Below are 16,958 nucleotides of genomic sequence, written 5' to 3'. Positions count from 1 at the left end.
ATGATCAATTGAGCATGGAAAGGGATCATCTCAAAACTGAAAACAATTAAACAAAATCCACACATATCACTGAATAACTATATCATATTAGATATCACCCTTTTCACCAATAAGCTATCTATGCATAAAAAAATAATAACTATGGGTTTCTGAGATAGAAATTTCTTGACTTAAGCCAGGGATAATGTACAACAAGTCTCCCCGGTTAAGCCAAATGTGGAATGAGAAGAAACAAAATTCGTTGGAATAAATATTTCTTTGTTATCTCATAAAATTTAATTAATTTGCATTTCTACCCATGGAAATTCATATAACATTATGATAACTATCGCCACATTATTCAGACAAAGCCATGTCCACTTTGACTTCTCTAATGTAAACAGGTTTATTTACAAATACGTTTTAACACATGTTAGTGGGGCTCACCAAACGCATGGTAAAATCATGCACACTGTTTGATACATGATATCACACGTAAAATTATGACGTGAAAATACACACTATCACATAGCATTCAAAAAGACCAGAGTTCCCCGGGTCAGCTGGCCTCAGCCAGGAACAGCGTTGGGCTGGGGATTTGGGGGACCTGACGTTTGTTTAGAGGAGAGGGTCAAATGTACAACTTGCTTCGCCGACCAACTTGGTTGAAGCGCAGACCAAAATATTCCAATATTCACAGATTTCTGCATCCAATATCTGAGAAAGTAACTTACCGAAGCAAATGGCTAGCAGCGACAAGGCTGCAGTAATAGCCTTCATCCTCAGTGCATCGAGCGGTACATAAGTTAGTTTCCACAGTACTCCGTGTTTACACTGAATGAGGTCAGTTGTTGCGGTAAGTCTAAAGCTTCTGTTATTTGCAGTGATTGACAGATGACCTCGCATGTGCTCGATGGTTTCCGTACATTTAACGGGACCGCAGTCGTCCAATCACAAAGCCTGTAACACGAAGCGTACAATGCTGTAGCTCGAGCGGAAATGACCGAAACTTGACGAGAGGTCAGGTGCGTGAATATTTCGGACTCCAATTTTAAGCCCTAGTTATCGATGTCACAAATGCGTTATCTCACTTTCCATGCAGAAAAACACATCGTGCAATGCATACTATTTCAGAAATAAGGTTTAAAAAATTGTAATGCGAATCGTGTAATGTCGCATAGCTCTGTGTGATATGGTTGCCCCATGAAAACTTCCGGTTTCGCTGCAAATGAAATACTTTCAATGTTAGCCTATTCATCTCGATTTACCTCGAAATAAGATGAAATTACGTCTGTTTGCAACGTCATCCGTCTCAACCTACACGAACAGAGTCTGTTTCCATGACTGTAGAGTGTCCATGCTGAACATTAATTGTGTACTTGATTCTTGAATCAAACAAATATTTCATGATTTGATTTACCACTGTCTGTAATGCGGTGAACAAAGATAACATTAACGTTCTGTGCGGAACTTCTATATTTTCGGCATTAATTTTCCATGCAATAAGGATTAGGAAATCGATAATTCCAACTGGAAGAGCAAAACATTGTCAGAAAAATGGCTATCAACGAAGATCGATTCTCCACGACAGCAGAACGATATCTAGGTAAGTTTTGAGGTATGCTGTAGACATTTATGCAGTATAGGTAGACATTTATGCAGTAGAGGTAGACATGCTTCTCTGTGCAAAACTCAGCTGCTGCAGGGGACAGTCCATTGACGTAGAAAGTCTATAAGCCTGACAACATCCATTTGCAGTATTGTTGTCACCTCATCCAGATGACATGTGTTAATAATGTTATTGTGTCACCATGTCTAGACAACACAGTTTATTGTTGTGTCACTACATCCAGACAACACAGGTTATCGGTCGTCACCAGGTCGAGACAACATGGGTTAATGTAGTGGTATTTGTTGGCAGTTTCCTGGACCAGACTTAATTATTTAGAGGCGGTCTTGATATGCCTAGAGTATTGCTGACCGGCGTTAAACTGACCAACTCAGTGTTTTCAGCAAAGCACAATGTGCTGACGTATCTGGAGGATGGAATCTCCCAGCTCCTGGAACATCGGGAAGACAACCCCAAAGTCAACGCCGTCAAGTTCATCAGTGATTAGTAAGTGACTCAGTTTCCAACACCGTCCGTAGCATCATGTAATGTAGCATAACAGGAATATATACAGTGAATGTTATTACAGGTCAGTTTACAACTAATTAGATACAGATGTATTACTGCAAAGAATTATAATGGCATTACAAAGTAGCATGGCATCACAGTCACAATGACAATGACAGGCGCTGTAGAATAGCAATAAAGTCAGTAACAATGACGCTCACCTGGCAGTGGTCCAGCGTCCCAAACAGGCGTTGGTTGACTATGCAGGGTCATATTGCTTTGCCACAAGAGCTGATCTTGATGTAATGTGAGAGCCCAAAGGCACCAGCCTACCCTGTCGAAATGAATTAACCAGCTCGCAACTGCCTTGTGCTGAATCTCAAGAAAAAACTTAACCAAAATAATGTAATGCAATTGTAACATAGCTCTACAAAGACTTACACTGCCATATCATCTCGTGTGAAAGTGTGTAGGATTGATAGCCTTATGTCATGTGATATAGTTTTGATTGTTGTTGTTTTTCAGCTTTGCAAGTCTGCGTGATGGCAACCACACCATGTTCCGCGAGTACGCCTTTGTTCGCTCCACGCCACACAATCGGGCTTCGTTTGTTAAACTTTTCTGGAAGTGCTACAAACAAATTGGCAAAAAGGGAGGTAGGATATGTCTTCATTCTAAATGTGTATCAAGCATCAGGAGATATCTGATTGTGACACACGGGGTCATATCATAGGATATTGTTCAGTTTGTCATTGTCGAGTGTGTGTTTCAGATCTGCTGAGTATCCAGGAGTACCACTCCCTACTGGGGCTACTGTTTGTCATTGTCGAGTGTGTGTTTCAGATCTGCTGAGTATCCAGGAGTACCACTCCCTACTGGGGCTACTGTTTGTCATTGTCGAGTGTGTGTTTCAGATCTGCTGAGTATCCAGGAGTACCACTCCCTACTGGGGCTACTGTGTTCAGACTTTCCATTCAGTATGGTGCAGAAGACTGCCAGGTACTCCCGACACACACACAGACACAAACTACACACAAACATGCATGTACATATACACACGCATGTAGGCACACACACACATACAAGATGAAGGTTTGATAATGGATATAATGTAGCTAATCCTCTAATCTCTCAACTAAACTCTGTACAACAAAGTAGCTTTATGTAAATAATGAAAACTAACATTCAATGTGTGTGATGGACAGAGCCCAAATTGTCATCTGGCAATATGCCCATACCTGGAGGTACACTCACACACAGGGTACATCAGAGCATATTCCCCTACAACTTATAACAGTGAAACATCAGTGAACGTCCTTGATACCTTGGTCAGTGTGCTCTCAGTGTCACCTGTAGTTGTGTGGGTTTTCTGTAACTGTGTCACATCTCGCCTTTCAGGATCATCTTGATTGACGACGCCCTCGACTGTCTCATCTGCTTCTCCGACTTCATCTACGCATTGCAGGTGCAGTTCTGTTATGAAGGTGAGATGCTTCGAAAAGTTCAGTATCCTCTGATACTCTGATAAAGTTCAGTATCCTGATACTCGAAAGTTCAAGATCCATGTTAATCACGATCCCAGTAGTAAGGGAGTGATGTTCATCTAAATGTGACTCTGATTGGCTGGCATCAATAAAGTAAAGGTGATAAATGAACTGTGGTGATATCTTGTGACATAAATGTAATTCAGTGTCATTTAACCAGTTCGGTTAGATGCCATTGGTTAGATGCCATCACTTATTTCATCACTGACGCTAACTTTGTAGAATTCTACATATAGCCGCTCAGTGGTTCTGATAGATACTGATGTTGAGGTTACCTCACAGATGGCTGTTACTATCAGTCTGTAGTCTGGGTCAAGTTGATGATTATGATGTGTATTTCTTCGTTTTCTTGACCAGGGGTATATTGGATCAAGAGCATGCAATGAAAACTCTGTGATATTTCCTTTATATGGTAAAACACTGGGTTTAAGATTAAAAGGGTTTAAATGATCAGAAACAAAGCTTCAGTATGTATTCATGCAAGGAACTCCTGGGTTTTCGTCCAGGAATGGTGGAAGTAGAACACCATCAAGGCATGTAAGCAAAGTCTCCAATGGAAATCTATGTCTATCTTGAAACTTCCCATAAAGGGGAACTGTAGTCATTATAGAATGGAGAACTATTCCCTTGGCTGACTGAGGATACACTCTGCTGCAGAGTTCCTGGAGAAGAGTGGGGAGATCTACCAGTCCATCCTCCAGACACAGCGAAGTCCCCGCGACCCGGTAGTGGTGCCCTCCGCCAGCGCCGGCACCAAGATCCTCCAGCAGAACCACCAGCCTGCCGACGGCATCGATGCCATGCAGTTCTTCCGATCACTGTACCCTCTCTGTGAGAGGGTCAGCTTCAGGTGAGACGGCCGAGTGGGTCATGCCTGGCTTATCCTGCTAACACGAATCTTCAAATGGGTTGAAATGTGTAGCCATGTGGGTCATGCCTTGCTTATTCCGCAGAACATCAGGTTCAAGTCTACACATGTGTTGATGTGTCTAGCCATGTGGGTCATGCCTTGCTTATTCCACAGAACACCAGGTTCAAGTCTACACATGGGTTGATGTGTGTAGCCATGTGGGTCATGCCTTGCTTGTCCTACAGAACACCAGGTTCAAGTCTACACATGGGTTGATGTGTCTAGCCATGTGGGTCATGCCTTGCTTATTCCACAAAACACCAGGTTCAAGTCTACACATGGGTTGATGTGTGTAGCCATGTGGGTCATGCCTTGCTTGTACTGCAGAACACCAGGTTCAAGTCTACACATGGGTTGATGTGTTCAGCCATGTATAAGTCATGCCTTGCTTGGGCTGCTGCACTAAACACCAGGTTCAAGTCTACACATGGGTTGATGTGTGTAGCCATGTGGGTCATGCCTTGCTTGTACTGCAGAACACCAGGTTCAAGTCTACACACATGGGTTGATGTGTGTAGCCATGTAGGTCATGCCTTGCCTGTCCCACAGAACTTATTCCACAAAACACCAGGTTCAAGTCTACACATGGGTTGATGTGTGTAGCCATGTGGGTCATGCCTTGCTTGTACTGCAGAACACCAGGTTCAAGTCTACACATGGGTTGATGTGTGTAGCCATGTGGGTCATGCCTTGCTTGTACTGCAGAACACCAGGTTCAAGTCTACACATGGGTTGATGTGTGTAGCCATGTGGGTCATGCCTTGCTTGTCCTACAGAACACCAGGTTCAAGTCTACACATGGGTTGATGTGTGTAGCCATGTGGGTCATGCCTTGCTTGTCCTACAGAACACCAGGTTCAAGTCTACACACATGTTGATGTGTGTGTAGCCATGTGGGTCATGCCTTGCTTGTCCTACAGAACACCAGGTTCAAGTCTACACATGGGTTGATGTGTGTAGCCATGTGGGTCATGCCTTGCTTGTACTACAGAACACCAGGTTCAAGTCTACACATGGGTTGATGTGTGTAGCCATGTGGGTTATGCCTTGCTTGTACTGCAGAACACCAGGTTCAAGTCTACACATGGGTTGATGTGTGTAGCCATGTGGGTCATGCCTTGCTTGTACTGCAGAACACCAGGTTCAAGTCTACACATGGGTTGATGTGTGTAGCCATGTGGGTCATGCCTTGCTTGTCCTGCAGAACACCAGGTTCAAGTCTACACATGTGATGTTGATGTGTGTAGCCATGTGGGTCATGCCTTGCTTGTACCTGCAGAACACCAGGTTCAAGTCTACACATGGGTTGATGTGTGTAGCCATGTGGGTCATGCCTTGCTTATTCCACAGAACACCAGGTTCAAGTCTACACATGGGTTGATGTGTGTAGCCATGTGGGTCATGCCTTGCTTGTACTGCAGAACACCAGGTTCAAGTCTACACATGGGTTGATGTGTGTAGCCATGTGGGTCATGCCTTGCTTGTACTGCAGAACACCAGGTTCAAGTCTACACATGGGTTGATGTGTGTAGCCATGTGGGTCATGCCTTGCTTGTACTGCAGAACACCAGGTTCAAGTCTACACATGGGTTGATGTGTGTAGCCATGTGGGTCATGCCTTGCTTGTACTGCAGAACACCAGGTTCAAGTCTACATGGGTTGGGTGTGTAGCCATGTGGGTCATGCCTTGCTTGTACTGCAGAACACCAGGTTCAAGTCTACACATGGGTTGATGTGTGTAGCCATGTGGGTCATGCCTTGCTTGTACTGCAGAACACCAGGTTCAAGTCTACACATGGGTTGATGATGTGTGTAGCCATGTGGGTCATGCCTTGCTTGTACTGCAGAACACCAGGTTCAAGTCTACACATGGGTTGATGTGTATGTGTAGCCATGTGGGTCATGCCTTGCTTGTACTGCAGAACACCAGGTTCAAGTCTACACATGGGTTGATGTGTGTAGCCATGTGGGTCATGCCTTGCTTGTACTGCAGAACACCAGGTTCAAGTCTACACATGGGTTGATGTGTGTAGCCATGTGGGTCATGCCTTGCTTGTACCTGCAGAACACCAGGTTCAAGTCTACACATGGGTTGATGTGTGTGTAGCCATGTGGGTCATGCCTTGCTTGTACTGCAGAACACCAGGTTCAAGTCTACACATGGGTTGATGTGTGTAGCCATGTGGGTCATGCCTTGCTTGTACTGCAGAACACCAGGTTCAAGTCTACACATGGGTTGATGTGTGTAGCCATGTGGGTCATGCCTTGCTTGTACTGCAGAACACCAGGTTCAAGTCTACACATGGGTTGATGTGTGTAGCCATGTGGGTCATGCCTTGCTTGTACTGCAGAACACCAGGTTCAAGTCTACACATGGGTTGATGTGTCTAGCCATGTGGGTCATGCCTTGCTTGTACTACAGAACACCAGGTTCAAGTCTACACATGGGTTGATGTGTGTAGCCATGTGGGTCATGCCTTGCTTGTACTGCAGAACACCAGGTTCAAGTCTACACATGGGTTGATGTGTGTAGCCATGTGGGTCATGCCTTGCTTGTACTGCAGAACACCAGGTTCAAGTCTACACATGGGTTGATGTGTCTAGCCATGTGGGTCATGCCTTGCTTGTACTGCAGAACACCAGGTTCAAGTCTACACATGGGTTGATGTGTGTAGCCATGTGGGTTATGCCTTGCTTGTCCTACAGAACACCAGGTTCAAGTCTACACATGGGTAGATGTGTGTAGCCATGTGGGTCATGCCTTGCTTGTACTGCAGAACACCAGGTTCAAGTCTACACATGGGTTGATGTGTGTAGCCATGTGGGTCATGCCTTGCTTGTACTGCAGAACACCAGGTTCAAGTCTACACATGGGTTGATGTGTGTAGCCATGTGGGTCATGCCTTGCTTGTACTGCAGAACACCAGGTTCAAGTCTACACATGGGTTGATGTGTGTAGCCATGTGGGTTATGCCTTGCTTGTCCTACAGAACACCAGGTTCAAGTCTACACATGGGTTGATGTGTGTAGCCATGTGGGTCATGCCTTGCTTGTACTGCAGAACACCAGGTTCAAGTCTACACATGGGTTGATGTGTGTAGCCATGTGGGTCGTGCCTTGCTTGTACTACAGAACACCAGGTTCAAGTCTACACATGGGTTGATGTGTGTAGCCATGTGGGTCGTGCCTTGCTTGTACTACAGAACACTAGGTTCAAGTCTACTAATGTCAAATGCATATTGTTTGTGTTTCCCTCCATAATATGATGTGAATATGAGGTGTATTAACCAAGGGATTGTTATGGGACTGTGATATGATGATTACTAGCCAATGTTTCTCCACAGCACACCACCTGTCTCGGCGCTGAAGGAGATTCTCTTCACGGTTCCCCGGGTGTCCTTCTATGGCTTTCTAATGGCCATTGCCAAGAGCGAGTCCATCAACGAGCACATAGGTGAGACACTATCCAGGCTTCTGTACGTCATCTGTATCTGATCTATATCTGATCCTGTAACTGTGTGATGTTCCTGTAGGTTTGTGATCTATCTGATCCTGTATTTGTGATCTATCTGATCCTGTATCTGTGATCATGTCTCTGATCCTGTAACTGTGTGATGTTCCTGTAGGTTTGTGATCTATCTGATCCTGTATTTGTGATCTATCTGATCCTGTATCTGTGATCATGTCTCTGATCCTGTATGTTCCTGTAGGTTTGTGATCTATCTCTGATCCTGATCATCTATCATCTCTCTGATCCTGTAACTGTCCTCCTGTAGGTTTGTGATCTATCTGATCCTGTATTTGTTCCGCAGGTCGACTGCCACCTAAGACAGCGCTACTGGACACCGGGGAGGCGGAGATCTCATCGTAAGCATCTGTTGTAGTGGCACCTCTCAGCCAGACACTGTGGATGTGGCACTGTGTGAATCTCGTTGATTGATAACACTTTTATAATGGTTTTGTTTTTATGATTCCCTAACCAATGATTGGTGCTCCAGGAGAATCTACTCCCACTTCTCAGGCCACTAATGATAACGTGTATGTAAACCATTGGGCATTTGTACTTGCACCAAGGATACTTTTATGAACATATGACATACTATTCAGTTGAGTGGGTGAGTGTTTCCAGGTTTTGATATATTTTACATATTTTAAGCCACTTTACAAAGGATATTTGGCATATCAGTGAGATTCTGGCTTTCCAACCATGTCAACAGCTTCCCCTTGGCCCCGGATACAACATAGCTGATCGCACATGTCAATATCCACCCCTTAGTCCCTGAAACAGCAGATCTCACTGGAATCTGAAATTTGTGTCCTTGCCGCTGTCACCAACTAGAGGCAACCTTGAACGTTTTTTGGAGGTCAAGGTCATTTCGAAGGTCATTGTTGAAGTAGCTCTGCCTGCATGAGCACTTCACCTTAATCAAGGTTTCTTGAATGATTGGTATGTTGTATATGGTTTCACACCAATGACTCACACCAATATTAGGTCTCTGTGAACACAACAAGTGTAAAGCATTTGCCCATGTTAAATGTAAAATCTATTGCCCATCACCTGTTGAAGGTTAAAGGTCAGATCTATTAAGTAATGACATCCTTGATGTTCTATCTCAAATTTCATATACATTTTTACCAAGTTTGTTGATATATGTTTGTGATACCTGAATTTTGGGAGGGATTATTTGTGTGTAAAATACTGAATTACCTAGAAGGGGGTGCAATATACATGGGTGCACATAATACTCAAGAAAATAACTTATATGTAAATCCAGTTTGTTTAAAGGGATCACTGGTGGAAAATGAAACATACTTAAATCTTTTCACAGTTTCATGTTGATAACCGGTAATGTACATTATTCTACTTGTCGTGCGACCTACTTCTACCTACAGGCATTTTGTCACAGATAGAGTGAACAATCATGGGGTCTGTTTCATGCAACACAAGCGTATTTTATGTTCAGTTTTCTGAACTCATTTCTCCTTTACCTCATCAGTGTGTACATTGAACAGTTAGATGACAAGTCACGGGACATTCCTTCTTGAATTGTATATATTATGAATAAAAGCATGTTTTCTTATTTTTGAAATTTTTGCATGTGTTCTTTCTTTGAGGTAACTCTTATATTTGTACTAATTACAACTAACCATACGTTCAATGCCCTTTAACAATTTTATTTCAATGAAGTTATTTATTTCATTTACACTTTGTTGTTTTATGTGCAAGTTTTCTAACTAGTTTATACCTTGTCTAGCAGTTGGTGATCTGACATTTAATTCCATGTTACCCTCAATGTGGAATGCATACTGTAGATGAATATACACATCTGTTACAGTCAATGTGAGATATATGCTGTATATACACATCTGTTACAGTCAATGTGGGATATATGCTGTATATATACACATCTGTTACAGTCAATGTGGATATATGCTGTATATATACACATCTGTTACAGTCAATGTGGGATATATGCTGTATATATACACATCTGTTACAGTCAATGTGGGATATATGCTGTATATATACACATCTGTTACAGTCAATGTGGGATATATGCTGTATATACACATCTGTTACAGTCAATGTGGGATATATGCTGTATATATACACATCTGTTACAGTCAGTGTGGGGTATATGCTGTATATATACACCTCTGGTACAATACATGTGGGATATATGCTGTATATATACACATCTGTTACAGTCAATGTGGGATATATGCTGTATATATACACATCTGTTACAGTCAATGTGGGATATATGCTGTATATATACACATCTGTTACAATCAATGTGGGATATATGCTGTATATATACACATCTGTTACAGGCCATGTGGGATATATGCTGTATATATACACATCTGTTACAGGCCATGTGGGATATATGTTTGAGATCAAGGCCAGGGATACATGTACACATCTGAATGTACAGAGATGACGGTTTTCATGTTTATTTACAGTCAGTGGCTGTCTTTAGCATGTGTTCCTACATATGTGCTATAACCATCGTCTTACAAACGTGATATACTTGTCTATGTGGGATATATCCTGTATACATGTATATGGTGCTATACTTCATGTTACAGTCTCTGTGGGATCTGTATATATATACACATGTTATCGTATGTAACTATATACTGTGTCTGTATGTAGACACTGGTTGTTTAACAATGTCGTGTTTCTCCCTCCGTGCTGCAGTCGGATGCCTGTGTATGATCTGTATGTGATGAACAAGTAGCGCCCCCTGGTGAATAGGTATAATTGGTGTTGTCTTTTCTAGATGTCCTCGCTTGTGTCAGTGTTGTGTCATGTTGTCATGTGTCATCTCAATAGTGCAGATCTCTATACATTGTGCTGCTCAACACTTGCTAAGGATCGGAGAAAACTGCTGATTTGTAACAGATCAGAGAGGGTGCCCAGTACCTCATGCTTGTCTCCGTGTAGGCATGTTGGATCAGAGTGGGTCCCCAGTACCTCGTGCATGTCTGCTTGTCTCACTGTAGGCATGAGGGATAAGATTAGGTCCCCAGTACCTCATGCTTGTCTCACTGTAGGCATGAGGGATAAGATTAGGTCCCCAGTACCTCATGCTTGTCTGCTTGTCTCACTGTAGGCATGAGGGATAAGATTAGGTCCCCAGTACCTCATGCTTGTCTCACTGTAGGCATGAGGGATAAGATTAGGTTCCCAGTACCTCATGCTTGTCTCACTGTAGGCATGAGGGATAAGATTAGGTCCCCAGTACCTCATGCTTGTCTGCTTGTCTCACTGTAGGCATGAGGGATAAGATTAGGTTCCCAGTACCTCATGCTTGTCTCACTGTAGGCATGAGGGATAAGATTAGGTCCCCAGTACCTCATGCTTGTCTCACTGTAGGCATGAGGGATAAGATTAGGTCCCCAGTACCTCATGCTTGTCTCACTGTAGGCATGAGGGATAAGATTAGGTCCCCAGTACCTCATGCTTGTCTGCTTGTCTCACTGTAGGCATGAGGGATAAGATTAGGTTCCCAGTACCTCATGCTTGTCTGCTTGTCTCACTGTAGGCATGAGGGATAAGATTAGGTCCCCAGTACCTCATGCTTGTCTCACTGTAGGCATGAGGGATAAGATTAGGTCCCCAGTACCTCATGGCTTGTCTAAGATTGTCTCACTGTAGGCATGAGGGAGGGATAAGATTAGGTCCCCAGTACCTCATGCTTGTCTCTCACTGTAGGCATGAGGGATAAGATTAGGTTCCCAGTACCTCATGCTTGTCTCACTGTAGACATGAGGGATAAGATTAGGTCCCCAGTACCTCATGCTTGTCTGCTTGTCTCACTGTAGGCATGAGGGATAAGATTAGGTCCCCAGTACCTCATGCTTGTCTCACTGTAGGCATGAGGGATAAGATTAGGTCCCCAGTACCCCAGTACCTCATGCTTGTCTGCTTGTCTCACTGTAGGCATGAGGGATAAGATTAGGTCCCCAGTACCTCATGCTTGTCTGCTTGTCTCACTGTAGGCATGAGGGATAAGATTAGGTCCCCAGTACCTCATGCTTGTCTCTGTAGGCATGAGGGATAAGATCTCACTGTAGGCATGCTCACTGATAAGATTAGGTCCCCAGTACCTCATGCTTGTCTGCTTGTCTCACTGTAGGCATGAGGGATAAGATTAGGTCCCCAGTACCTCATGCTTGTCTGTTTGTCTCCTGTAGGCATGAGGGATAAGATTAGGTCCCCAGTACCTCATGCTTGTCTGCTTGTCTCACTGTAGGCATGAGGGATAAGATTAGGTCCCCAGTACCTCATGCTTGTCTGCTTGTCTCTGTGTAGGCATGAGGTATCCAAATTGGTCCAAGTCTACCATGTAGGGGGTCTGGGCAATGTAGGGCATCTGGACCATGATGGGGGTCTAGACCATATAGGCATCTGGACCACGTAGGGCATGTGGACCATGTAGAGCATCTGTACCATTAGGGGATCTGGATCATATAGGGCATTTGGACCATGTAGGGGGTCTGGACCATGTAGGGCATTTGGACCATGTAGGGGGTCTGGACCATGCAGGGCATTTGGACCATGTAGGGGATCTGGACTATGTAGGGCATCTGGACCATGTAGGGGTCTGGACCATGTAAGGGTCTGTACCATGTAGGGCAACTGGACCATGTAGGGGGTTTGGATCATGTAGGGCATCTTGGCCATGTAGGGGATGGTGTAGGTGATCTGGACCATGAAAGGGGTACCATATAGGGGACTGGATTCTATGGGGACCATGTAGGCATTGGGTGGTATTTTGATCCATATTTGAGCGTCAGAATGACTCCATACCCAGTCTCAGTTGATAACAGTTGAGCTATATAAACTGTAACTTGATAAACACAGCAAATGAGGACAAAGCACAAGTGGATGTTGTCTCCCCCAAGCATTAGCTGCTCTTGTTGTTTTCCATGGGGTAAGTCTGATGTGTAGATATTTGTAGCTGTTTTCTAGTGAGCTTACATCCAAGCACTAACATGTCACCATAGCTGTAGTTACTTAGGTTAACAAGCCGGACCAGATGACCAAGTCTTGTGGTGTTTGGATGATTTTTGTGACAGTATTTGATCTGATCACTGCTTAGTCTAAGTCCCTGCAAGAGTCCCAGGAGTAGATTCTGCAGGGTTGTTAGTCGAAAATAAGTTAGAATCTAGAACTAATTCATGTGTAATGATTAACAGTTTTCCTAAGCTACACTGTGGTGTCAAACCAAACATGTCTATCTCTAGAAGATAATTAGTCTAGTCATTGTTTTACTAATCAGCAGCAAAAGTATATTTTTAAGAACTGTTAGGAAATTTGTAGATTTCAAAGATTTTATTATGATAATTTCAGATTAGTGAAGGGTTCTGTGTTGATCTTGTAATTTGTTTACCTCCTCTGCATGCAGTTTGATCCTTTGCATTTCACGTTCAGCATCATGAACCCATCTCTCCTTCCCACACTGCATTTCACGTTCAACATCATGAACCCATCTCTCCATCCCACACTGCATTTCACGTTCAGCATCATGAACCCATCTCTCCATCCCACACTGCATTTCACGTTCAGCATCATGAACCCATCTCTCCCACACTGCATTTCACGTTCAGCATCATGAACCCATCTCTCCCACACTGCATTTCACGTTCAGCATCATGAACCCATCTCTCCATCCCACACTGCATTTCACGTTCAGCGTCATGAACCCATCTCTCCCACACTGCATTTCACGTTCAGCATCATGAACCCATCTCTCCCACACTGCATTTCACGTTGAGCATCATGAACCCATCTCTCCCACACTGCATTTCACGTTCAGCATCATGAACCCATCTCTCCCACACTGCATTTCACGTTGCATCATTCACACTGCATTTCACGTTCAGCATCATGAACCCATCTCTCCACGTCATCCAGCATCATGAACCCACTGCAGCAAGCTTTCATGAACTCATCTCTCCCACACTGCATTTCACGTTCAGCATCATGAACCCATCTCGCCATCCCACACAGCGGCAACTTTCAACAAGATGTAGATAAGCAACAGCAACATCCTTATTACACTTTGCTCTTGATTTGATAAATACAGGTGCTCCCTACTGCTCCCTACTGCTCGGGGCGGTCGTGTAGCCTAGTAGTTCATGCCTAAGAGTCGTGTTTGATTCCCACTTTGGTACAATAGGTGAAGTCACCTCTGTGTTTCATGTGTGTTAGAGACACTAGGTCACTGATATTACTCCATAGACATCAGAATCAATGAAGAATGTGTGGCCTTGTTAGACCTAGCCAGTCCCTACTTATATAGGTTCAGCACAGCTGTATAACATAGCACTGTAGGGGCCCTTCCCAAACATAGACCAGCACTGTAGATACCAGTTTCTTTAACACAGCCCAGCATTATAAGGGCATTTCCCAAACATATACTAGGGTCCCAATCCAAAAGCGTTTGTAAAGTTCCGAGCTATTACTTGTCGTAGGCTACGAATGCTCTATGGATTGGGCCCTTGCACTATAGGGGCCTCTCCTAAACATAGACCAGCACTGTAGGGGCCTCTCCAAAAATAAACATAGCATGAAATATAAGTTTTCTTAAGGTCTGCATTCAGATAGCTCTTGTCTCAAATCCAGGAAATTATTATGGAAATGTCACATGATTTTAATAGTCCGTATCTAACTGTTTTCAGAATCCCTCCAATCAAGACTCCCACCAGTGTTTCAAACAAAGGTAACAAATCCCGGTCGTCTGGGGCCGTGAGTCACCGTGAATCAGGCTCAAGGGCATCATACAGCTCCTCCACGTCATCCAATCACAGGTCAAGGTCAACCATTGGCCTGGTCAAACACCAGAAACGCTCAACGGGAGACATCGCTGTGGCTGACACAAGTTCTGAGACTGATTCATCATCGGACTCATCCGACACCAACTAGATGACGATCCATCAGTCAGTGTACGAGACAAACTTAGCGCTACAACTATCATAAGTCTGTGTTAAGGTATGGGCGCTACCATCTGTCAGTACGAAGACAAATATAGCTACAACTATCCTAAGTCTGTGTTAAGGTATGGGCGTTATCCTGTCAGTGTATGGGTGTACAAGACAAATATAGCGCTACGACTATCCTAAGTCTGTGTTAAGGTATGGGCGTTACCGTCTGTCAGTGTACAAGACAAATATAGCGCTACGACTATCCTAAGTCTGTGTTAAGGTATGGGCGTTACCGTCTGTCAGTGTACAAGACAAATATAGCGCTACGACTATCATAAGTCTGTGTTAAGGTATGGGCGTTACCGTCTGTCAGTGTACGAGACAAATATAGCTTACGACTATCATAAGTCTGTGTTAAGGTATGGGCGTTACCGTCTGTCAGTGTAATGTCAGTGTACTATCTAAGACAAATATAGCTACACGACTATCCTAAGTCTGTGTTAAGGTATGGGCGTTACCGTCTGTCAGTGTCAGACAAATGTACAAGACAAATATAGCTACTACTATCATAAGTCTGTGTTAAGGTATAAGGTATGCTACCGTATCCTGTCAGTGTGTTACACAAATACAAGACAAACTTAGCCACGACTATCTATCCTAAGTCTGTGTTAAGGTATGGGCGCTACCGTCTGTCAGTGTACAAGACAAATATAGCGCTACAACTATCATAAGTCTGTGTTAAGGTATGGGCGTTACCGTCTGTCAGTGTACAAGACAAATATAGCGCTACGACTATCCTAAGTCTGTGTTAAGGTATGGGCGTTACCGTCTGTCAGTGTAGAGACAAACTTAGCGCTACGACTATCCTAAGTCTGTGTTAAGGTATGGGCGTTACCGTCTGTCAGTGTAGAAGACAAACTTAGCGCTACGACTATCTTAGTCTGTGTTTAGGTATGGGCGTTACCGTCTGTCAGTGTAGAAGACAAATATAGCCCTACGACTATCTTAGTCTGTGTTAAGGTATGGGCGTTACCGTCTGTCAGTGTAGAAGACAAACTTAGCCCTACGACTATCTTAGTCTGTGTTAAGGTATGGGAGTTACTGTCACATTACGGCTAAGGTTGCTTTGTGGTACATTGGAGTTACATTCCACTGTGGTGACAGTGTACCCATTTCTCAAAAATACAGGACATGTACTGTCAAGCACAGGTCCTCAGTTCTTGAGACTTCCAGGGTATCATTGGCAACGGTTGCTACAAGGGGATAAGCTGACCGGAGTGATGCTGTGTTGTTAAGTTCGTTTGTTGGTGAATGGTTTTGTGTTGAATGTCATGTCTTGGGTTTTCTGAAAAACTCAATTGTGATATTGCTTATCCATGTATAATATATCTTCATTGACAAGAAAGTGGTTTTGTATTTTCTGTGATAGTCTATCTGCATAAAAGTGATGAATATCTGAATTTGTTTATGATCATCAGTACCCAGGTTTCTGCAGAAATAAGCCTGACAAATAAATGGCTGGTATTCAGGCAGCTGTTTGGGAAACATTTAACTGACTTCAGGGAGTTTGTTTTCATTTGTGCTAAACGACTAGATTTGGAACATGGTAATATACCTTGCATGTGTTGGTTTGTCAATATATTGAATGGCTCAGTTTATACTGTGTGGTAAGAGATCCATGTTACCAAGTCACCTGTGAAGATCCGTGTTTCCCAAGTGGTCCACCTGTGAAGATCCATGGAGAAATTGGTCCACAGGTTGTCAGAAGCAACAAACAGGAGAAGGTGGTCTGAATCACTGACATGGTTGGTGCCTGACATCATATCCCAGTTGAGTGGGTGACACTCATGATGTGAATCACAAGGTTGTCTGGTCCAGGCTGCCGTTATGTAGCCCGAATATGGCGGAGTGCAGTGTGAAACAAACAGTACACAGTTGTCTGTTATGTTGTTCAGTAGACATTGTGGCCTCT

General features: G+C 43.7%; 1 protein-coding gene and 1 long non-coding RNA gene across 8 annotated transcripts; both read left to right on the top strand.

The window, feature by feature from the left end:
* The first annotated feature begins 986 nt into the window (after positions 1-986).
* Positions 987-16,442, top strand: LOC124254089 (UPF0705 protein C11orf49 homolog). Of its 7 annotated transcripts, none has more exons than XR_006892388.1 (11): positions 987-1,585; positions 1,993-2,095; positions 2,621-2,751; positions 3,010-3,094; positions 3,494-3,579; positions 4,297-4,489; positions 7,894-8,003; positions 8,362-8,416; positions 14,744-14,994; positions 15,283-15,336; positions 16,076-16,442. XR_006892388.1 is itself a non-coding variant. In XM_046687961.1 (10 exons), the coding sequence occupies exons 1-9, from the start codon at positions 1,537-1,539 to the stop codon at positions 14,985-14,987; spliced, it is 1,056 nt and encodes a 351-aa protein (XP_046543917.1). In that variant the 5' UTR covers positions 987-1,536; the 3' UTR covers positions 14,988-14,999; positions 15,951-16,442. The 7 variants fall into 7 exon arrangements, 2 of the variants coding, with proteins under 2 accessions (XP_046543917.1, XP_046543918.1); XR_006892387.1 differs by lacking the exon at positions 15,283-15,336 and adding an exon at positions 15,660-15,729 and having other exon boundaries at positions 14,744-15,053; XR_006892386.1 differs by lacking the exon at positions 15,283-15,336 and adding an exon at positions 15,660-15,799 and having other exon boundaries at positions 14,744-15,053.
* LOC124254091 lies at positions 10,818-11,780 on the top strand. The gene is made up of 3 exons (XR_006892389.1): positions 10,818-11,078; positions 11,240-11,349; positions 11,503-11,780. It is a non-coding gene; the product is annotated as an uncharacterized LOC124254091 (long non-coding RNA).
* Positions 16,443-16,958: the final 516 nt, after the last annotated feature.

Source organism: Haliotis rubra, unplaced genomic scaffold (assembly GCF_003918875.1).
Source record: "Haliotis rubra isolate DU_JTF1 unplaced genomic scaffold, ASM391887v1 Scf563, whole genome shotgun sequence".
Taxonomy (NCBI): Eukaryota; Metazoa; Mollusca; class Gastropoda; order Lepetellida; family Haliotidae; genus Haliotis; species Haliotis rubra.
This window is presented reverse-complemented; position numbering and strand designations above follow the sequence as displayed.